The sequence below is a fragment of the Asterias amurensis genome, chromosome 2 (assembly GCF_032118995.1).
Source record: "Asterias amurensis chromosome 2, ASM3211899v1".
Taxonomy (NCBI): Eukaryota; Metazoa; Echinodermata; class Asteroidea; order Forcipulatida; family Asteriidae; genus Asterias; species Asterias amurensis.
In genome coordinates this window covers 19,592,553-19,617,463 of record NC_092649.1, presented here as the reverse complement: position 1 = coordinate 19,617,463, position 24,911 = coordinate 19,592,553, and the positions used below count along the sequence as shown (strand labels likewise).

Sequence of the window (24,911 nt, the reverse complement as noted above, 5' to 3'; positions counted from 1 at the left end):
CGCCTTAACATTAATACTTCACTCTATAGCACGAACAAGCATCGACTATCACAATGGTGCAACCAATTTAATGTGATGATGACGTCAGATGAATTGGGTGAATACATGCAGGGTGTTCAGTTTGAGAGAAAAAAAAACGGCTTCAAAGGCAGGCAGTAAGCTAACACTAGGGCGGAACACGCATTTATTAATAATTCCATCAGAATCCCACAGCAGTAGTGTAATTCAACACCTACTTGTGCATAATTTAGGGGGGCTTGGATAAAATCTGTCTGTTGACTTAATTCACCCAACGTCATCGCAGCAATAAATTATGGGCGTCCGATTCCCTATCATGTGTTTTGTAGTGTGCATTTTAGGCGGTGCGTACATTTGCATGCTCATCATATTTGTACTGCAAAAATGATTCCCTGAATGGCCTCCTAATTGTGTCTTATCAGACATTCTTTACGGGTACAATCCCAGATATTCTTTACAGGAGTTTAGGGGGGGGGGGGTACATCTTTACAAGTAGATTTGGTGCTTGATATTTGGCATGGTGTGTGCCCCCCCCCCCCCCCCCCCCCCTCCGTCGTAATAATCTTAATTATTTTATGGGAATCTCAGGAATTCTTTAGAAGATTTTAGTGGAGGGGGCGGGGGCGTGTATTTCTGTACTAGAGGAAATGTGCGTTCAATGAAAGTGTGGGAACATTTTTGGGGGCATGGTACATAGTTGATGTGGGTTGTTTAGCCCTTTTCACACAAAGGAAATTTAACCTACATCCGTTGCTACAAATTGTATGAGCACTGCCAGCTTATTTGCTGTCATCGTGCAAGACTAATAAAGACAGTCCAAACATTTTTGTCAAACACACAAAGTGCAACTAGAGTTCTTTAAAACCATGCTTAAATAAAACAAGGTACCCATGCTAAAGTGCCCAGGTTTCATAATCCAAAGTAAGAAAAAGTTGCTACTCAGTTACTATTGCATATTTCTATACATCACTACTATTTCACTTAACATGACAATGGGTGAGAATTAATAATAAGTTGGGCTACATTATCTTAAAAATTTATGCTTTCAATCATAATTTGCATACGGACACTTGGTGTATAGCTATAGTCTTCCAAATATATTTTCATTTCTTGTACACATTGTACTTGAAACTGTCAAATAATATTATTTTAACATCCAGCGTGCATTCATGAAAAGCGGCTACCTTTCTCTTCCAGACAGTTTGTCATTATGCCTTCAGATATAAAACCGCCATGGATCAATGCCGCCGTTTCCTGTCTAATTAAAATTCATTCTACTGCAATGATAGCTCCTTGTGCAGTAAAATGGGTCATCCAGCCCTGTGCCACTTTTGTGCGCATAGAACGGCTGTTGATTCAGCTTGTAGTCCTGTGGCAATGTTACTGAGTATAGTTAGTAACTGTAGCAACAACACCATACGTATGCACAGTCTCGGTGTGTGTGAAGGAAAACTGCGACATAAAATGTTAATCCCATTTGATGTGTAAGAGTTTATACATTTGAAGGACTGCTGGATGGACCATCAAACAATTTAAAGTCGTGCACTTGGCCTAATTTCATAGAGCTACTTTGAAAACACAAAAAATAGCTTAGCACATCAGCATTAGGCTTTACCAGATTCAGGTTACCAGCCAAAGAACATGTCATATGTATCATTTATAACTGATATCCTGCTCATTTCTGCTAATCAGGAAATGATTAAGCATTTTTTTCTGCTTAAGCACCTCTATGAAATTGGACAGGGGTCAGATTTTTTCTGGAAGCGTTGTTATTAGTCTTGGTATTGAAACAAAAGATACCTCATAGTGAACTGAATCACTTCTATGTAGGATTTGAAACTTTATAGTGGAAATTAAATACGATATGGAATGGTTTGCGGTAATTCAATGTTTTGATCAGTATGCTCTGATCGTCTTCTGAATCACTGTAGCACGCAAGCCATAGAAAACATGGGCGTCCGATATGTGAACCAGAAACACGAGGGTTAACCCCATGCTCTTCCATGATAAGTGTTCTGGGTTCTTTTATGTGCACTACCAATCCTAGTACAAGGGACCTATGACGTAAGTCCGATCTGAAAGATTAAAAATTATAGTAAAGTATCTTGCTCAAGGAAACAAGTGTCACTGCCTGGATTCAAACCCACACTCTGCTGATCAGAAACGCCAAAGCTTGAGTGTGGTGCACACTCCACAAGAATGCTTGATGAATCTAATCAGCGTCCAGAGATTTGGTTGTTGAGTAATGCGGAAGGAATCAAAGAAATGTCCAAAAAGAAATTGCAAATATTTGCAAGTGGAGATATTTTAATACAACCAATGAAAGATTAACACAATGTACCTGCTTTTGAATCTCACTTTAATCTTCTTGTATAACGATGCCAATTATTCCATCATAGAAAAAAACCCAACCCCACAAGAACGATTTAGAAATTTCATCAGCGTACAGAGATTTGGTTGTCTTGTAATGCGGAAAGAATCAAAGTTCCAGAAGAAATGGCAAACACGTGTACCTGCTTTTGGATCTCACTTTAATCCTCCCGAATGACGACGGCAATTATTCCATCATCGCCAAAAAGTCCAACCTCAAATCTCACCTGACGTCTTGTTTAAAAAGCTAACGTCGTTATCACCAGCTACTAATCAAATCTTGAGATCGTCACAGCTGTTCAAGAACCATCTCGGTATCTGTTTGGCCGGGGATCAACAGCGAGTTAACAACGTCATAATTCAGTTTCCTCCTCTCTCTCTCTCTGATCATTGAAGTGTTTAAGACTCTGCTGGAATCCTCGGGATCTTGTGACAAATTTGATTGAGATTTTAAAGATAAAGTATTAAAGTGCCTTTTGACAGTCACAGACGAGACGCATATTGTAAAAAGTGACGGCGCGGGCTCGCTGTCAATCTTTCATTCGTTCTAATCCTTTGTAAATTCCCTAATACGAGTTTGTTATTTCAGATATACATAAACTTAAAGGTATTATAAAGGATTGGTGGAGATGATCATAAAAAAAAAGTGGCAGACAGCAGGCTTCGATATAACCCACAGCAATTGCCGCGGTACCGTATGCTTTTGCTGTGGTGCCCTTTGCTTTTGCTGTGGTGCCCTTTGCTAAGTTCAATTCAAAATTACAATTGCCTCATACATTTTGTAAGTCATAGAGGTGCCCCTTACTAGAGGGAAATTGCTGTGCCCCTTTGAGAGCAAATTTTAAGGCCTGAGACTGTGTACATGTTTTGTGTTCACGGTCAACCATATATACATGAAATAAACAAATCGGTGAACCCGTTTCGTGTTGTGTCTCTGGAGAAAAGAGTGATAAACCGTGCACAATTTTCAGCAGGTGAACTCATTGTCCTTAATTTAAAGACAGTGGACACTATTGGTAATTGTCAAAGACTAGCCTTCACAGTTGGTGTATCTCAACATATGTATGAAATAACAAACCTGTGAAAATTTGAGCTCAATCGGTCATCGAACTTGCGAGATAATAATGAAAGAAAAAAAAACACCCTTGTCACATGAAGTTGTGTGCGTTTAGACGGTTGATTTCGAGACCTCAATTCTAAACTTGAGGTCTCGAAATCAAATTCGTGGAAAATTACTTCTTTCTCGAAAACTACGTCACTTCAGAGGGAGCCATTTCTCACAATGTTTTATACCATCAACCTATTCCCATTACTTGTCACAAAGAAAGGTTTTATGCTAATAATTATCTTGTGAAATTACCAATAGTGTCCACTGCCTTTAAATCATCTGTTGCATTATTAAAGGTTTTCAGATATAAACTTTCTCTGTGACTTGATTTCAGGGGGAAGTATTTCACAGAATTGTTTTTCCAGTATGGAACTTTATAATTAAAACTTTCAGACTAAAATAAAACAATTTTACCTCTCTTCATTACCAATCCTGTATAATACCTAAAGGTTAAACGGCTCTTTTTAAAAAAGAAAGGTTAATTGATTTTATTAAATAAATTAAACCAGTTTTACAGGTTGGTAATTTTATTCTTAATGCTGATAAATGATTATACGTTACCTTTGTGTGAGAGTAGATATTGTTATCATAACTGCACAATACAATGAAGGTTCCTGACAAGTCCATTAAAGTATTTAATGTGGCAAGCACTAATTTGAAATTGATTGCATTTGATATTAATGTCTGCTGTCTGCTGCATTGTTTGTCTGGACTGTTGATCCACTTATTTTGCTATAAAGGTAGGGTGATAGATTGGTTTTTTTTGGTCAGTGTAATACACAATTATAAAGAAAGATACAATAACAGACCTGGAATTACACACAGGCCATGGTGGCCATGGCTGCCATTGCCCCCCTGGTCTTGGCCGTGGCTGACGTTGCCCCCCCTGGTCTTGGCCTTGGTGCCCCTTCAAAAGTGTTTCCCATAGACTTTAAGATTTTTCAATGGAAGCGCCCTTTGCAAAATGAAAATGGCCTTGCCTTTTCTAACATGTTCAAAGACGAATTCCAGGCCTGCAATAAAAGTGATATGCATAAGTTCCAGCAAAATGCAGTGTCCATGTTGAAAAACAGCAAAAAAAGTGGCAGTTTATTTGTACAAGAATGTTGAATCAATCCATGTTTTAATAGCGAGGTGACAGCGGGACCCAACTGAAACTCTGCGAATGAACACCAGCCCACAGAATTTTAAGATTCAAATGTTTAGGGCGAAAAATTCTCCAAACCATATTACTTTGAAGGGAAGCTTTTCTTAAAATTGCTTCAACAGCTGCAGTGCTTATTTTGTTGTATATTTACCAATCTATGAACTTACCTTTAATGTTCTTTTTAACATAATTATGCATTGTTGGCAAAAATAGAACTCATTTTGTTTGTTGTCTTTTTGTAATTTCAGGAGCAAATGCAACAAGTGTTAGACGCTATGTTTGAAAAACGGGTAAGCAAAATCTGTGTCTTTATAAGTAATTAAGGCAGGTCACTTGGTTCATATCCAATCTGCATGAAAGTAGAGCTAAATATTATATTCAAACTGTCAATAAATGACATTCCCAAAGTCTACCTTCTCCTCCCCAAATTTAACAAAACAGTTGCTTATTTGAAATCTTCCAAAAGGAAAGCACTGAACAAAAGAATCGGTACAATTGTCCAGAGGTCAGTAGTTCAAGTCCCCTTCCAGCCATCTTTTCTTTGTTCAAAAACAATCTACTTTATTGATATTTAACGTAAAAAACCCCGATCCCCTTTAGATGATCCCCTGGCTGCTGCTTCCCAGGTTGTATCGTAAACTTGGGTGTTATCCCTGTCCACACGGCAATATGGCTTCTGACTGGCACCCCATTTTCCATTGTGTTTTATTACTTTAAACCAAAAAGAATCGTCAAATTTGTCCAGAGCACGTTATTCTCTGTACTTTTCACAAACTCATATCCTTCCTATTTTTGTCTGAATCTTGTAACCACAGACACAGCCGGGCGATCATATTATTGATCAGGACGATGATGGAGATAACTTCTACGTCATTGACAGGTAAGATACCTCATCTTCCCCTCTCCTTCTCTCCCCCCCCCCCCTCCTTTGCCTCCTGCCTCCTCCACTCAGGGGTAAGAGGACTTCCCAGAAATAGATCCATACCACCTGCATTTGTTGACTGATTTCACAGGCTCGGGGCGCACTACATGTACATGTATGTGCTTTGTATCAACAGTAGTACTTGCACGTCATTCAGAACCACGATTCGTGAGATAGTGTAGAAATGTAGAAAACATTATTGCTTCGACCAGCCAAAATACAAAATAAATCTGTCTTTCGTCTACCGTTTTTGTTCTCAACTAAACTCATGATTACTGGTATATAAATGCTAATAAGAATAAGCTATCAAAATGGAAATGGAATTTTAACATAAAAAAGGGATGGCGCAGTCACCATGATTATAAAACCACAACATACTGGCTAGATAAATGAGAGATAAATTTCAATTATGAATTTAATAAGTCAATGAAGTGTGTAATTGGGTTATTTTTTTTAATCAATTAGTGTTAGTACTATAATGAAGCGATGAGATCGGGTGAGAATTTCACAAATAATCAGTTAATGAAGTGTGGAATTGGCCAATTTTTAAATCAGTTTGTAATAGTACATGACAACGAACCAATGAGATTATTGGGTGGGACTTTGCAAATTTCTGCCATGTGTTTTTTGTCTGTATAGGAGGGATGACGTTTTCTGTTTGTTTATAATTTGGCCCATGACTTGGCATCAGGCCTAGTTCACGTAGGCAACAAAGGCGATTGCTTCGATGCCTTGGTGCCCTTTAAATTCTCTGCAGTAGATACTTACAGTTTCCTCATAGATTGCCCTTCCAAAGAGAAAATGCCATGGTGCTCTTGCCCTTTCAAATGCGAAGCATACAGGCCTTGGCCGATTTTGAAGCAACAGTCTTGCCTTCAATCTGAATCATTTCCACATTTCATGACCGCATGTTTGTAAGAAGTGAACTTTTTACCTGACAAGATATTGCACGATTTGCTCGTCAATTTTGTGCATCTATTTGGTATTATCCAAAAGTAACTTTAGCAATCGGACCTTGAAACAACCCATGGCACCTGCAGCAATTGCTGTGGTGTCCTGTGCTTTTGCTGTGGTGCCCTGTGCAAGGTTCCTAAACAACTGAACAAATTGACATTTTCCCCATAGTAGAAGACCAGAATAATAAATTCAATCCATGAAACATTGGGAAGTCGGCAGTGGCATCGTTGCCTAATCTAATTTGCGCCATTCATTTTAAACAAGTATTGAATGTGTTGTAAAATCCAACTTATTCAAGTCGGTTCTCAACTCTCAAGTCATTTTTGTGCAACTCAAGTCAAGTCACAAGTCATTATTCATTAAGTCGCAAGTCAATAAGCGACTCAAGTCAAGAACACTGGGGAAAACATGTGACTGTACAATGTATGCCCTATAAGATTATGGTGAACCGGGCTGATGGTGAACCATGTGAAAAGGAAAACACATGGCTTAAGCTCGCCATCATTTCATTTGAGGCAGGTTTGTTTTTTTTCCCCATGAGTAGGCAGCCTTAATGTACCTACTCAATTGAATGTATGCCATGGAGGTTATTTTGTTGCATCGTGACACATGGGCCCGAGAGTAAATCACTGATGAATTAATCAGGTGTGATGGCAGGGACTGAAAGCAAGGCCTTAGATCCGTTGTTGACTGTACTGTTAACTATTCTCTACTGATATGTCTTAAAGCCTGTGCTTTTGCGGTTAATTTTGTTAATGTGTAACCGTTTCTGAAATAGTCTGTTACATGTGTAACTGTCCGATTCATAAATACAAATTTGAGTTAAAAAAACAATCTTTCACACAACCATGCATGACATCAAAAGATGCATTTTGCAGCAACTTCGAGTGAACTTTTGCATGATTATCCTAACCGTAAAATTGTAAACATGTATTTGGATGATTTGTCGGTTAACCTTGCTTAGTCCCTATTCTTGAAAAAGAAACTTTAACACAAAGTTCATTTCTCCAAATCGTAGTTGATATATTGGGGTCTGGGCTCGATTTTGCAAAGCATACATAAAGGAGGGAAGGGGGTTGGCATTTGCTTGAACCATCCACAACTCCTGAAAGAATAAGGAGCAATTTCAAACAGCGCGATTCTCAGAGATTTGGAGGCAATGTGTCCCTTTAAGACGCCATCATGTCCCTTTAAGATGGCCTCGTAATACAAAGACCCTTTCAAAACAATCTAGTGACTGTTAAAAAAAAGTGACTTTAATTATGGAGAGATTCTGAGAGGTTTGAAGAGAGTGTGCCCCTTTAAGACAGCCTCGTTAGGGGGGGATACAGACTCTTTCAAAACAATCTGGTGACTGCTTTTTTAAAGTAGAGACTTTAATTAAGGAGAAATTTCACTAATGGCCCCTACACAGTCATCTATCATCTTGACAGGTGAAATTCATACAACCAGGTACTGCTGGCCACATGCATGGAATGTGCAGTAATTAAAGAATGGCTGGAGCGTATTAATTGTGAGAGAGCTTTTATTTTATCATGTTGGGACATGTGACCTTCTTGAGTCATTCGTTTCAAGCTATTGTACATGACGATTGGGGGGGGGATGTTTTTGGCTGAAATCGTACACAACAGAGTTAATGTACTGCAAAAATAAACCGGGGACTGCAACAGAGTTGATCACAGATTTTCAGACAAAAAAAATTCAGTGAAAGGTTTACAGGGATGTGGATACTGTTCCTTATGAGCTAAGGAAGCATTGTAGTTGATAGTTTAAACTATTTAGAGACAGATTTGCCTTTGAAGTAATATGGTTTGGAGAATTTTCTCACCACAAAAATACTGTTGAGTTTGAGAAACAATTTCATGCATGAATCGTTTCTCAGATTTCTGAGGGTTGGTGACTGTTCGCAAATGCTATGGCCAGTGAGCTGCGGTTGGTACCTGCCGTCACCTCACTAAACTTGAAAATACTGTGATCATTTGTTTTCTGTTTTCTCAGCAAGTAGACACTATATTCAGCTGGAATGTTCACATGTATTTTATGGTATCTTTCTCTATAGGTTTGCCTATAATTGTATAAATGCACCTTTAAGGTTTTTGAAAGCAGTAGTATGTATTTAGCATCTCTCGTTGCAAGTTGCAAGTTGAAACTTACCCTAGCAAATGCTTAGTCAGCAGTTATTTAGACTACATGTAACATTGTACAGTACAACTCAGATGGCCCTTCACATATTAAATTGACTCCTTGTGTCTATTTACCCTGGCCAAGCTACCTCCCACAAAGGACAAACATGTAAATTCTGGTACCCGAAGCTATAGAACTAGGGATTGAATTTTACATGCAGGCTGGGCATTTGTGTCTTTAGTAAGACACATCTGTGGCCATAATGTGCTACTCTTCACCCAGGTGTATTAATGTTGATGACTGCAATGGTTGACTTTGTGTTTGAATAATATTGGTTGCCAGAGGTTACAAGCTCCTCATAGACATGACAGTTTGAAGATTGGTCCAAGCCTCTCAGTCATGATGTGCTTGTCTTCACCCAGGTGTATTAAGTTTCCTACTTACAAAGCTTGGAAAACACATCAGTCCTCAGTACTGTACATGTGTATGTTAGTTGCCTAAGTTTGCATGCTAATATTGAGGAGTTGGCAGTCAGAAGGTTGGTCTTAGACTATTAACCATAATGTGTTTCTCTTCACCTAGGTGTATTAAGTTTCTACCTGCAAGAGTTGATGTGTTTGAATAACTCATCAGTCCTCAGTTACTTATTCCCACTAAGATCAATGGAGAAAAAGCCTTCTAATTTATCACACCTGTGTAAATGGAATGGCTATCAAGTCCATTTTCATTTTGGAATACGTATTGGTCTTTGGGAACCTTTTAAAGGGGCACCAAGGCCAAGACCAGGGGCAAAAGAGGTATGGATGGCCTCTGTGTAATTCCAGACCTGGCCAGAATCTTATTTACTGATTCCAGAAAATAATACGTTCTGTCTTTCTATTTCTACAGTGGAATGTACGACATCTTCGTTAACGGCAACAAAGTAGGCGCTTACAACAACACGGGTAGCTTTGGAGAGCTGGCTTTGATGTACAACACACCCAGAGCAGCGACGATTGTTGCCACGACACCGGGATCGCTATGGGCACTGGTAAGCTTTGACTAATTCCATTATTCACTCATTAAAACGTTGAAGAATCATCATGGGTATTGTGCGTATCTGGTTTACATTCAGTTGAAGTATGCCATAGGCAATGCAGTGATATGAGAACACGTTTGGAGCAGCTTACAATTATCAACATTTTCACAAGCGTACAAACCATACACTTTTACAATACCCCCCCACCCTAATACATTCTTCATACAATAGTTAAAACTTGAAAAGTTATTTGTGAAGGCCAGGTTACACTCCAGCGATAACAAAAACGATAACGATCACGACGCAAAGAGAACCCATTCTATTGGTTGAAATTCTCCTCGCAGAATATGCCCTTGCTCATTCAACCAATCAAGGCCGTGCATGGTTTACATTCTCATTGTCATTCTCGTTATCGAGGCCTGTGTGACCGGGCCTTCAGGTTTTGCTGGAAAGTCTGAAAATTTTTTTTAAATAAGGCCTGAAAAGTTCATTACAGCTTATACCATGTGTACACATACGCAGGTAAGCAGGTAAGCCCTTATACTCGATTAAATGGTGCTACTTTTTTCCCAAGGGACCAAATATTTTGCCTTAAAACTAGATTTTAAAGAGAAGATAGTTTACTTTCAAGTTATAGTGTAGTTATTGTCTCGTTCTTGACACCCGCTGAACATGCACAGTCTGTTTGCAAACATATGCCCTCACAAACCCACTAAAGACACTCCAACAGTATAAATGCAAAAAGCTTTTTAAATTCTATACAACGTGTTAAAAATCAAGTTTGCCAGTATGCACTGCAATTCCAAAACTACTCAATCGCCAACCCGGCAACACCATTGTATACCTTGCAAATTAGTTGAGCGATATTCAACCCACTTTACATCTCCAGGATGTGAATGCTACACAAACCCTTCCACAACACCGTGTGCCAGATCGGGTGAACCGGGATACCTCCCCATGATTAATGCATTACAGCTTAAAGGCACTAGACATCTTTGATAAATTGTCAAAGACCAGTATTCTCACTTGGTGTACATCCCAACACAGGCCTGTATGCTTTGTTTTTGAAAGGGCAAGGGCACCAAGGCATTTTCTCCTTGGTAAATGGCAACCCATGAGAAAACTGTAAATTTCTACTGGAGCGTTTCAAGGGCAAGGGCACCAAGGCATTTTCTCCTTGGTAAAGGGCAACCCATGAGAAAATTGTAAATTTCTACTGGAGCGTTTCAAGGACATCAAGGCAATGATCTTGGGCATTGAGGCAATCGCCTTCGCTGCATCTGTGAAGCATCAGGCCTGCCAAATGCATAAAATAACAAATCTGTGAAAGCTTGGACTCAATTGGTGATCAAAGTTGCAAGAGAATAGTGAAATGAGAAAAAAAAACTTCATTGCAAAATTTGTGTTCTTTCAGGTGCCCAATAAAAGGCTTCAGGGGCTTGAAGTCTTGTATTTATTTGAGTGAGAAATTACCTCTGATCTCAAAACTACATTACTTCAGAGGGAGCTGTTTCTCACAATGTTTTATAATACAAAATCTCTCCATTGATTGTTACCAAGTAAGTTTTTCGGCTAATAATTATTTTGAGTAATTACCAATAGTGTCCACTGCCTTTAACACTTTCTAATGACCCCCCCCCCCCTGCAGGATCGATTGTCATTCCGGAGGATAGTGCTGAAGAATGCTGCTAAGAAACGTAAGATGTACGAGACGCTACTTGAGAGTGTCTCCATGCTGAAATCCTTGGAGGTAAGATGAAACCCTACATCTTGTCAGTGTTTCCCTGGGGGAACGGAGGATGGGTAAGGTTCCAGGGCCCCGAGTTTTTATCCAAGACCTGCTTAAGCAGCAAAAAATAGTTAAGCACAACAAAATTATTCTTATGTATTATTTGAGGTGAAGTGTCAATAAATATATATTTGGTTTGAGCTCCCAACATTTACATCAGGAAGATATTAACTGAGTCTATTTGGTTTGCAGTAATACCATGTGTGTATCTACTTCCCAGGTAGAGTTTGTTCTTAAGAGAACTGTCTTGCTATTCTACTACCGCGGAGTAGATTTATTCAGATTGTTCATGAGACTTCCAAGTTCTGAACAGAACTGTCCTGCTTTTTAACTACTACCTGGGCGAAAGGTATAGAAAATTGGCTGGGACTACCACTTAAGCTTTATAGGATCGTTGTTAACTGCGCTACAGCGGATTGAGTTCTTAAATTGGTCTCATTGTTTCGACTAGCTTGCTCTAGAATAAAAGTTACCAAAATAGGGTATCATGCTCATTTCTGCTTAGCAGACAGTTGTTAAGCAATATTTTCTGCTTAATCATATCTATGATTGGGCCCGTGTTCATAGAGCTGCTTCAGCAGAAAATGTTGCTTAACAATTTTCTGCTATTAAGCAGACATGAGAAGGATCAGTCACTTGGTACAGTTAAAACTGAACTTTGGTGTGGGTGGTGTTTTAACTGATAAATATGGAAATGCTGGTTTTTTTTCACAATTCAATAAATCCTGCTCTTTGATCTACTTCTCTAGTGCTGATGACACTGTTCCTAGAAGCTCCTTGGAATCTATAACTCCAGTGGTTTTCCAAAAGGTGGACATGCCATCGTTTCAATGTACCTCTTAAGATCTATAGATCCCAGTTTCAGACTTGATTTGTCAGCAGTGGCTCTCACCCTTGCATTTACATGTGTCTCAAAAAACAAAAGCAAATGTAATGTCATTATTGAATTTTCACTTTTCCTTTACCTTTTTTTCCATCCTAGCCCTATGAGAGAATGAATCTTGCCGATGCTTTAGTAACCAAAAAATTTGCAGATGGTGAATGTATAATTGCACAGGTAAGTTGATCATTGCTCCCACCCTTTCCAATCCTTCCCTCTTCTTTTACCCCCAGCCAAATTCTTTTGATAAATTTAAGCCTTTGAAGTTTCTGTGTCTCCCCCTTCCCAACTCCCCTTATCAATATGTAAATAAATGCAACTATACACAGTTGAATAATCAAATGAGTAAATAGTGTCAAATCTCCATGGTGATCACTCGAGTATAAAGTATAATAATGTAATTGTAAACAAAAGTTTCATAAGAAAATCCCTTTGCTGCTGTTTCCCAGGTTGTGATCACTGGCTAAATGTCAGTTGAAGGTTGTAAGGGTTTTGACTCTCGCACCCGAACAACGACTTTGACAAAATAGGGAGACCGCCTGATACAAGCTTATATTTGCAACATGAGTTTTCTCTTGTACTATAAATCACTCACTTCTAGCCTCCTTATTGAGCCCATTTCCAAACATTCATGGGGAGACCGATCTTTTTCACATGCTGCCCCTCGTCTATGGAACAAACTGCACTAGTAAAATCATCCGTTTCTTTGACCCAATTTAAAAAACAACTGAAAACACATCTTTTTAAACAGGCATTTGATTCAATGGTTTAATTATTGTTATTTTTGTTACCTTTTTTAGGATGTTTTTCTTAAATATTGCATTTGTATTATTGTATTCTATTCCACATGTTCTAGATTTCTCTCAACTTAGGTTTACATTTTAATTTTTGTTGTTATTGTATATTAATTTAATGCTATTGTTTGTATTTTAGCGCCATGAGCACTTCTGTGGATTTGTGCGCTTTATAAGTTTTCATTATTATTATTATTATTATTATTATTATTATTATTATTATTATTATTATTATTATTATAAGTCAGGTTCATACTTCCTGCAAATGCAAAGCACATTTGACGTCACAACTCTGTTTTTCGCTGCCAAGTGATACAGATGGGTAGCGCTATGAATATGGCCCCCTGATTGTTTTTATCATTGTACTGTATTGTTACCTGTGAAATTAATAAATGAAATGAAATCCCACGTTTCCCCGTTGGGTATGCGGGAGACTTGAAGGGAAATGGGTCGGGTGGATTACAGATTCTTAAAGCCAATACAATCTCCCAAGTGTTTCTCTCTGTGCCCCCCTCAGGGTGATGACGCTGATGGGTGCTATTTCATTGAAGATGGCAGCGTACGAATCACAATGAAAAACAAGGTAAGGGCACCATACACAACCCCACCCCCCCCACTCTGTTTGAAATTTCATACTGCATTGTTTCTATTTTAACCTCAGATATTAATAACAAATATTAACCACATTAATGCTTGTAACGTGATTGAGCACAGTTATTTGTTTTTCATACACGCATCACATGGCAGTCAATTTTGTCTGTGATGCTGTTTTACATGCTTACTGTAGACTGGTGCTCACAACCAATTTCCGCAGTGGTGTGTAGTAGTGTCTTCAGGTTGCTAGACAAAGATGGCTGTCGTGTGATGATGTCATTTGTCACATGATTCCTAATACCTAAACCACAAAACCCACAACACTTATTCCTTTAATCGTGCAACTTAGTTACTTTAACTTATTGAAATGGAAAACAATTTTTTTTTTGGGGGGGGGGGGGGGGAGGGTGGGGTCAAAAGACTGACCTCAATAGTTTTGAAAGAAAAGTGCAAATGAGATACAAATGCAGCGACCCAGTAATTCTGCATTGATTTAAGAGCATTTCCAAGCAAATATGTTTACAATGCATGACAAACTTCTGAAGGCTATTTGTCAAAATGCTTATCATTGTCAGTCATATCAAATGATAAGATTGATCAAAGACGCAAGATTTGATTTCTTTGTCGACGACAATGAAATGAATGGAGCCCTTTTAGGCACGAACAGATCATAAGAGTAACTGTATTTGAACAGACAGGTAGAATTACGCCCCGACGCCCAAAGGAAAGTTGGCTGTTTTATTTACAGTTCTGTTGATCATCCTGCGGTAAAATACCACCACAAGTAGAGGGAGCCGGGGCGGCATGAATAATGTGGTTTGAGATTAATTTGAGGCGATGGCCGTCCGCGCAAGGTTATTCACTCCTTGAAGATTCTTATTGGATTATTTGTGCATGATTATGGACAAGTCGGTTAGGATCCGACGGTGGGGATTTCAATAATTGCATACTCATGCATGCATAGGGCATACATTGGCATACTTCTCGTTTTTTTAGTTTGGCAATTTTTGTTGTCGGAGTTAGTTTTGACTCTTCTTCTATCTTTGGGGTTATCCAGAATAAGGTTGAACTCATTTTAGGTAAAATTTCTGTTCTATTTTGTGTGGTACTTGAAGGCTAATCTAGCTTGGGGGTTTTTCCAGAACAAGGTTGAACTCATTCTTGGTAGATTTTTTGTCTTTCTTTGGAATTTCTTTATCACCTATATTTTCATAATCGCATTTTTCTGTCAATGACTTTAAAATAATTTTGTGTGGTACTTCAAAGGAGTGAATTCTTACAAGCAATTTTGCAAAGAATGTTTTTTTTTTTTTAAACCGAACACGTCTGTGCATACCTACAGCAAATTGTGACTTACATGTAGCAGGAAGTTGTTAAACCTCTTTGTGCTTAAGTTGATTATAAAGCACAAAACAATTATGCGTCATTAGAATAAGATTACCAGCCAAAATACCATATCACACACACCGTTCGGAACTTGTTCCCCGCTGTTTTTTGCTTAGCAGAAAGTCATCAGGCAACATAAACTGCTTAATCAGCTCTTTACATTTGGGCCTAAATTAGATATTACTAAAAAGCACCCGCCCTATTCCACATTGTATGCTTCCATCCCATGTGTTCTCTTTCATTCTACCCTTTATATCACAAGGTCTTGTCTTTCCTGCACACTCATCCTACACTCCCCTCACGCATGTTGTACATCATCAGGGATACTCTGGGGTTTATCTTGCTCGTAGCTGCCATAAGTGCCGCATGGTTCCGACTTCTTCTAATCTAGAAGCATGGGATGGGATGGGAAACTTCTTCGTTATGATCTTTTGATTGAAGTGTTTAGGAATCTTCCTTTATTGCATGGGTTCTAGGATGGAGGCAGTTCACATTCAGTATAGGGAAGGACTGCACAATCTTTGCTGGGTTGTTTTTTAATTGCATGTGTTGGAATAAACAAAATCAATACTATTTAAAGTGTGAAATTAATTTTACCTTTCACTTTATTTTGATCATCAAGACGATTTTGTTGCTTACAGTCAGCAAAGAACCGGTGATTATGGAAGTAGGGAATTCCACGCTTATGTTTAGCATATAACAGGTTAGCAGGGAATTTTTGATTGTGCAGAGCCATGAAATTGGGCCCTGTTCCAATTTCATGGCTCTGTAATTCTCTGAGTTCTGCGCTTGCAATCACCATTCTTTGCATACAGGGTAAGCGCCGAGTACGCACAAGCGAAAAATTCCCTGCTGACCTGTGAAATACATATGACTTTGCGTGGTATGTCCAGCTTCCTTATTGCCAATTTTTTTGCTAATGGTAAGCAGAACTAAAAATTGGGCCTAGAAGTCATTCAGCCATCATCTGTTTTGCTGGCTCAAGCTGGATTGCTTTTGCAAAAGAAGAAGGGGGGAGGGGGCTGTCTGATATCATTGATTTAACATCATGCTCCTCTCTTGCTGTCACAAATTTTGTAACATTCCAAGTAAAATTGTACATGCAATCCATAAAATGAAGGAAAAAACCTTTTAACGCATTGATCAACTCTTTCGCAAACTTGCACCAACATAAAACATGACCAGGTATCTTGTTACATCGATATAAATAAAACGTTCCCAGAGTATCGGTTACACTTCTTACCCAGTCAAATGTTTGGGCAGTCCTTTCTTAATTTTGAACCAACTGTTTCTCTGTTACTTATTTGGACCGAATACACATCAAGGGGAAAAACTTGCAAGTACGTGTAACAACTCTGTGTCTTTAAATTATTATAAATTCAATTTGATTTTTTCCGTTGCAAACATGCAGCCCTTTTATGCAGCCCTTTGTAATACAAGTGATCTAAATTTAACAAAAATTCTATAAAAAAATATGATTTATTTTCAGTTATCAAATATTGTTTTGTATTCTGAAGGTAACTGCCACTGCAACTGCCACTTTGAAATTATTATTTAATAACAAAAATTGTACTGCCGAGTGACAAATAATTTTTTTACCAGACAAAAAAATAATAAAGTAAAATAGAAATAAAGACAATCATGTATTCCTCACCCTCCGGTTCAACCTTTCCCTTTTATTATTTCTTCCTCGCCCCCATGGCCATTTACACTTTATGATTGCCTTCCCCCTCGAAGAACTAAAAAACAAATCTTATCAAATTGAGTTTGCCATTCACTGCACCACCTTCAGCACAAAACGCAACAACCTCCAGGCTTTTAAGATTCATTTCCTAAATTTTGCAACTTCCACAACCTTCCTTAAGGGGGTGGAAGGAAGAAGCAGATTCAACAAGACTCGATTTAAGAAACATCTCAAAGTGTTTGTCTCTAAAGATAAATCTTTTTTTTCTTGTTCTCATCGGATATTTAATTTCCCCTGTCTATATTTTTATGCAACATACAATATTAGCATTTCTGACTTGACTTGTATCATGCATATATTTTGATTCACTAACCATCTGAGATGTACGCATTTATTCTTGAAAACGTTATCTTGGACTTGACATAATCTCATTTTGTAGCAAAACTAATGAATGTCATGCATTTCAGAGCCAGTGAAATTGTCAGCATCATCTGTGCTATAAGCCTTTTTGAGGTATGGCGAACGTGATACCTGCGTCACACGCGGCGACTGATGCCACGCTCACCATGAACGTTGATGGTCAATAGGTTTACATGTAAACGCCGCGTCGCCTAAAAAAATGCGCACTTCACTGAAAAACACACTTTCTATTTCTATGGTCACTACGCACAAATGTACCCAAACCTTATAGTGTTGTAGCATTGTGTCCGCCATATCTCCAAAAGGCTTATGGGTTTGGATTCAGAGGATGGGATTATGTTGTTGTTACCCTGAAGGGATTAAACAGACCACAGCTTTGCTACCACGGGCACCGTGCCTTATCGATACCTTTTGTCACTAACCCCTAGAAGGGAACTGCTGCAAAACAATGCTGATTGGCTAACAACAAGTGACTGTGCGCACGCTTGTAAAACGCTTTTTAGTGCTTGAAGTGTGCTTGTTATGCGCTTGTACACGATGCTTGTTGCACATGTAGGAATGCAAGTATTTTGACGAAATCCACTTCAAATGAATCATGTTTTTACATGGTTACCCTAAACCGCACACACACCATATCAAAGAAGAATGGGGACCAGTTGACAGCGCCCTCTGCATACATCTCATACAGATTGGATCAACCACAGAACTAATTAAAATATCAACCTATTTGAACATTTCAAAATTACACTTCCAGGGGTTAAGATCGAGCAGGGTATTCTGGAAACAAAGTAACATGGGGAGACTGTATACCACTGGGAACAGGGTTGAAACATACCCATGTCACTCTGTGGCCACCTTTGTTTGATGCCCAGTGTACCAACAACAAAAAAGTACTGCCGATTCCTACACATTAACAGAGCCAGTCTATGAGGAAGTTCGGGTGAGAGACTAGACTTGACCAGAACCATGGCGTAACTCTCAAATTGACCATAGTCACCATACTCCAGTGCATGGTTTGATAAAGTCAATCTCCCTGTACTGTATGGTTTCTGGTTAGTCTAGTCAAGCTAGTCACCTCCCAAGGTTGCTCAAAGAAGATGATGATGTAATGCATGACATCATTAATATGCTAATTCACCTGCATGCATATTTATTGATCACTAATGTTGTTGTTTTATTGCACCATTTCCAGTCAATTCGTCATCACTCTTCACCAGCATTCACAGAGTTTTCAGATTACTCTAACAATATTTACTGATCTTGTAATTTCCATTTTTGTTTTGTTAAATGTTTAGTTGTTTGAGTTTCATAATATTTGTTTGTTGCTTAAAACATTTTGTCAATTGCCAGAAAATCAGTGTGATCAATGAATGGACTTCCAAATTTTATTTCATGTATATTTTTCTTTATGAAGAGATTTCTGAATTCACAGTATTGGAATTTTAAAAAAACTATAGTTGCTAAACTGGGGTAATTTTTTTGAAAATCAATTGACAATATAAACATTTTATGTTGTGGGTTTGGAAAATAAAACATGACAGTCAATGGTTTGTTACTTGCCCATTTTGCTGTGAATATTTTGTTTTTTAGTTTCGTTTCTCGTTATGTTATTCTGTTTGCCATGCTATGTACTATTAGGACAAACTTAATGATGTGAGAATGCAGCAGAGGTCATGTCAAGTTCAAGCTACTCAGTACTTAGATTGGCAGCTGTCTAAGTTGACCACCCATCTATTTCCATGAAACTTTACGCAAATATGCGCAAGTTGTGAACCATTGACACAAGAAATCTTGCGCAAGTGGACTTACGTAGTTATGTAAAGTTTTGTGAAAACGGATGTCGATTCCTTTCATGGAGTTGTTAATTAGTACACATTCCCCCTTCACTGAGTGAATGAACTGCTCAAAACAAATAAATGGGGGCAATGCAGGGAGCATTTAAAAGCATGCTTCGTTTCCATGACGATGCTTCCTGGACGTCTTTCACCAATAGTTGCTTCGCAGTATAATTCCAGTCTCAAAGTACCCAAGAGATTTTCAAACTTCATTTATGAAAAACAAAACGAATTACCAAAAAATAACAACTTCAGATACTGTGCATTACCAGTGCCACTTTAAATATATTAAATGCCCGAATCATGTACTAGAATTTACCTTTGACATGACCTCTGAACTCATCACAGCATGCTCTGTGTTTAGTTGACATAACTGTCGTTACTATTTTTTTGTTGATTAAATACTTGTTTAGTTTTCCTCATTATGTATACTACTGTTTTATTCTTGCTCTTCGCTGTTTATTGGGGCATGTTTTTCTAAAAAAACTCTGTCGCCCATTACTCTTGGCTACCTCATCACAACTACCACCGTTATTTCTACGTACGCTGTGAAACTTGACCACCGCCACCATCTTCATGCATGTTGCTGTTCACTTTTCAGAATGCTGTAAGTATACAGAGGGGCTTCCCCCTCCACCTGTTCCCGATCCCTATTTCTCCTTGGAGATACACCTCAAACCCAGTACCCACTATTAGTGCCCTTGTGTGTCTCAAGATATACCTCAAACCCGGTACCCACTATCAGAATGCTTTAAGTATACACAGGGGCTTCCCTCTCCACCCAATCCCGTTTTCGCTCTGGGGGTGTTAAACACACCTCAAACCCAGTACCCACTATTAGTTCACTTGTGTGTCTAAAGATATACCTCAAACCCGGTACCCACTTTCAGAATGCTGTAAGTATACACAGGGACTTCCCCCTCCACCCAATCCCGCTTTCGCCCTGGGGGTAATAAACACACCTCAAACCCAGTACCCACTATTAGTTCACTTGTGTGTCTCACTATCAAGATAAACCTCAAACCAGTACCCACTCTTAGTGCCCTTGTGTGTCTCAAGATATACCTCAAACCCGGTACCCACTTTCAGAATGATGTAAGTATTCACAGGGGGTTAGGGGCTTCCCCCTCCACCCAAACCCGCTTTCGCCATGGGGGTGTTAAGTTACACCTCACACCTAGTACCCACTATTAGTTCACTTGTGTGTCTCAAGATAAATTTCAAACCAGTACCCACTATTAGTGCCCTTGTGTGTGTCAAACTCGGTACCCACTATGAGAATGCTGTAAGTATATAGAGGGGCTTCCCCTTCCACCCAATCCCTTTTTCTCAATAGGGGTGTCAGATACACCTTAAACCCAGAACCCACTATTAGTGTCCTTGTGTGTGTCAAGATATACCTCAAACCTGGTACCCACTATCAGAATGCTGTAAGTATACAGAGGGGCTTCCTCTTCCACCCAATTCCTTTTTCTCAATAGGGGTGTCAGATACACCTCAAACCCAGTACCCACTATTACTATTAGTGTCCTCGTGGGTGTCAAGATACGGTACCTAGTACCCACTATTTTTGTTCTTGTGGATGTCTCTGGAAGAATTGCCCTTCAGCAAATTTATTGACCCAGTTTGAGTTCTACTTTTTAAGAACTTCAAATAGTTTCATCATACATCCCTTGCATCAAGATCACTGTGTCTGCTTTTGTGTGACATAAGACTATCATCAGATTTGCAGTGTTGTTCAATTGGTTCATGCGTTTTCCAAGACATAGCTTGGAGCTGTTCATAGAACCATGAATATTTATTATTGTTAAGTTCTTTTTATAGTTTGGTTTGCAGTAACACAATGTGTATCAAATACTTGGTGGGTGGCCGGTAGATTATGTTCTTTTGAGAACTTGTCTTGCTTTATATTATACTACCGCTGAGTATAAAAAAGCAAGGCAAGTTTCTCTAAAGAACGTAATCTACATTGTACCAAGCAAGTAGAATGTTGTTACCGCAAACCAAGTATACATTGATAACTTGCCATGCAATGCCTCAAGTACCATGTTCAGTTCTACTTTGCTAGTAGTAAGTTTTTGCTAGACATCAGTCCATTGGAACATGAATAAGAAATTCTGATTTTAAAATGTTCACATTTAAGAAGCACATTTGTTTGTTAACTATTAACATATTTTTGTTGAATAATTCGCTGTTCATTTTAAACATTTATTTCTTAATATTCACCATGCGTTTTGTTTTCAATCACAAAACTGTTAAAATTACCACAACAAAATTTATTTTCAAATTTGTATTATTTTATTGACATAACTTTGCTCCGAAATGTTTCATATAATTTCTGTATTTTCACTTTGTTTTCCTTAGAATCTAGAACAGTTCCTCTGGAAAGAAAAAGACTTTCGCAACAGCCTTGATCATAAAATTTAAACAACTGTGCAACTTAACTCCAATCTTTTTAAATTTTCCAATCTCTTTATATGGTTAAAAGGTTGTGTTGACCAATCTCATCCAACTCAATTCAGAAACCAATTGATGCAAGAATCCGAAATAACATCACCTTTTCATAACTATTCAGCCAACAAAATGCAAGAGGGTGAATTTATAAGATGCAAAGAGTAAAATGTACAGGCCTTGAACTAACCCACACAGCACCCACAGCAATTGCCATGTTGCCCTGTGCTTTTGCTGTGGTGCCCTTTGCAAAGTTGCAATACAATTTTAATGTATTTTTTCAAATCAACTAATTCCAATTTGTTTCGATGATCCATCTTTTTATGAATACAAATTAGAAATAGGTTTGTAGAAATTGTAGAAGGTTGTGAATTCCATTAGTGATTGACATTTTTATGAAACTCTTTACGCAAGAAAAGTGAGTGGGCTGAGACCTTTTAGATAAGATGTGTATATCTGAACGTTGCTAAGGATAGGGCAGAGCTGTATGCGACATGAGAGAGAGTTGCGACATGGAGGGACCAGTTTTCTTTGGTCACGTGGTTGCTGGATGCCATGTTGTCTCCAGATGCAGCACAACCCAATGAGCAGACTAGTCTGGCACCTCGTGTTCGCCCATGCAGCTCTTGGGGAACAAAATGGCTGTTAATCGCATGTTGTCATAACTCTCTCAATATAAGGCTCTGGGATAGGGTGATGAATAGCGCCCTTGCAACAATCTGCATTTAGAAACCTCATACCCAGGGTTTGACTGGTTCTCATTATTTACAAAGGTGGGGTTGAGGAATTCTGTTTCTGTTTTTGAAAGCTACCGGAATGAGGATTGGTTTTCTTTACAAATTGCCATTATTTCTATTTAGAAAAATTTCTTAGTGAGGCTTAAAAGTATGCTTTTGTTTAAGGTAAAAAAGTATGTAGATAAATATTTCTTGACTATCTATTTGATTCTTGTAAATGAACAAGTATTTGTCATAGATCTCTTGTGATGAACATTTTGTTTTGATTTGATGTGACATTGATGAAACTTGACTCTTTACCTTTATTAGGATGACCCCACCAAAGAAAAAGAGATTGCTACATACAGCAAGGGCCAGTACTTTGGAGGTAGGTTTTGTAGTAAAAAATCATAACAAGTTCTTATATGCATTTTGTTGAGTCAAAAATTTGACTTCATAAGATGGCATGCCATGTTCGTTTCAAGGAAAATCGTGCAATCCTTAACCATATATGTGTGGATCATTGTATTCTACTCTTAAAATATCTCTCTATCCATGTGCATTTTATAACAAACAGTTTCAAGCTTTTGTCATAGACCAACTCGCCTGATCCAATGCCAACAGTTCCCTTAAAGCCAAATGTCATGAGTCCATTTAATAACAGAAATGAATGCTACTTCTGCATTTGTTTGAGTATAAATCAGGAGTCTATTTTATCTTGTAACCTTGGGCTTTTCAAAAACTGTTTTTCATTTTCTTTTTGTCGAACAGAGCTAGCTTTGATCACAAACAACCCACGTGCTGCCTCAGTTTACTCTTGTGGCTCCGTCAGATGTGCCTGTAAGTATTCAAGCATTGTCAAGGGTTCTATCAATTTGTACATATATCTGACGGATTATGTATCTTGTACTAGTATCTCTTTGTTAACCATCACATATAAATGTTGGAATGAACCTGCTCCCTTACTGAACTTGGCACTCCCTACCAGCCCATAGGCCCACTCCGTGCCAGCCGTCGATTTCACAAAACTCTTCCTAACTTTGGATTAATCTTATGACTTAGGACTTAGGAGTCCCAACCCTGCACTGTAGCATGCAGACCTTAAGATTAATCCTAAGTTAGGACGAGTTACTCGTCCTAACTCGAGATAAGATGAGTCCTTTCTCTTTGTGAAATTGACAGCAGCTCAGAAACAAGGATTCTCACAAGACCTCAAACCAGATACTCTTCATCTGCCAGAGGTTTTTATGCAGCTGTTCCAACAAATAGGTCATGCTATTTCACTTACTGAATTAAAAAAATCCTTTATAACTCACCCTTTCCAGACCTATTTCGTGAGAGGTTTTTTATTTCATTCTCATACCCTCATATTGTTAAAAAAAATTGCTTTTATATCTATGTTGTGAAGCGTTTCTGTACCTTTTCTGTGCAAAAACGCTTTAAAAATGCTTAGATTATAACTTTTTGTCCTTTGCGATATTTGTTTATCTTACTCTAATCCAAAACTCCATTTTTTATAAATTGTATGATACAATTGTACAGCATGTTCTGTCTTTTAAACCTTTTATGTAATGTGTATGTTATTTTTCTACTTCTCTGTGATTACATTTACATTGCTGATTTTGTCATCAACAAGTTATGACCAGGACTGTAGATGGGAATGCATTTAAAATATACCGTGAACTTATAACAGCAATATTTTCACAGAATTTAGGGAGTTTACAGTGCTTAAGTCACATCGGTGTATGGGTAAAAAAAAATTGTATTCTTTATCCCGATGCAAAACTAACATCTATTATGTTGTATTTTCATATTTTGTTTTCTCCTTATACCGATGTGTGTAAGCACTATATGCTCGGTACTTTTCTGTGAACAAAATGCATTCAATCCCACCTGGGTAATAAACCTGTGATATAAAGATGCACTTATTTAACAAATCATTTGTGCATTTTTGTTTTGTTAACAAGTTGGCCTACATCTTGTATAAATTTGTATTTTGTTGTCTTTGTTTCTCTACAGCGCATAGGGACGTGTTTTAGCACTTGTTTAACAATTAATTCATGCATTTTTTGGGGTACCTAGTAGGCCTACATCTTGTATTTGTATTTTGTTGTCTTTTTTTTCTCTTCAGCTTATAGGGACATGTTTTAGCTCTTACTTAACAATTAATTAATGAATTTTTGTTTTGTTAACAAGTAGGCCTACATCTTGTATTTGTATTTTGTTGTCTTTTTTTCTCTACAGCGCATAGGGACATGTTTTAGCACTTATTTTTGAAACAATTAATTCATGCATTTTTGTTGTTGTTACCTAGTAGGCCTACATCTTGTATTTGTATTTCTCTACAGCGCATAGGGACATGTTTGAACACTTTGTGTTATGCGCTATATAAAAATGGTTAATTATTATATTAGACAGTGCTTACACACATTGGTGTAAGGGGTCAAACCAAATTAATATTATTCTCACATGATATGTAATGGTTCAGTTTAGGTATTGGTTCAGTTGTAGATGTGAATATATTTGAAATCATTAATCAAATTGAAATTTGTCAGTTTTTGTTTAGAGACATATTGTGGCTTGTAGTGTATTTTGTACTGTATTATGGTAAAACCGAACTTAATGTAGTTTTTGTAAGTTTGATATAAAGGTTGCGAATCGAGGATAATTAATTGAAATTTAACTTTTTGAGACATGG

General features: G+C 38.0%; 1 protein-coding gene across 2 annotated transcripts in view; it reads left to right on the top strand.

The window, feature by feature from the left end:
* The window catches only part of LOC139952173 (cAMP-dependent protein kinase type II regulatory subunit-like), a 52,778-nt gene that overhangs the window by 22,353 nt on the left and 5,514 nt on the right, over positions 1 to 24,911 (top strand). Inside the window, exons 5-12 of one of the 2 annotated variants that reach the window (XM_071951196.1) lie at positions 4,892 to 4,933; positions 5,459 to 5,523; positions 9,535 to 9,676; positions 11,313 to 11,414; positions 12,436 to 12,510; positions 13,645 to 13,710; positions 22,544 to 22,601; positions 22,985 to 23,053. In XM_071951196.1, coding sequence (XP_071807297.1) covers positions 4,892 to 4,933; positions 5,459 to 5,523; positions 9,535 to 9,676; positions 11,313 to 11,414; positions 12,436 to 12,510; positions 13,645 to 13,710; positions 22,544 to 22,601; positions 22,985 to 23,053 — 619 coding nt within the window. Of the gene's footprint in view, positions 1 to 4,891; positions 4,934 to 5,458; positions 5,524 to 9,534; positions 9,677 to 11,312; positions 11,415 to 12,435; positions 12,511 to 13,644; positions 13,711 to 15,369; positions 19,364 to 22,543; positions 22,602 to 22,984; positions 23,054 to 24,911 lie in introns of those variants that run through there. The other variant, XM_071951206.1, reaches the window with a different exon arrangement.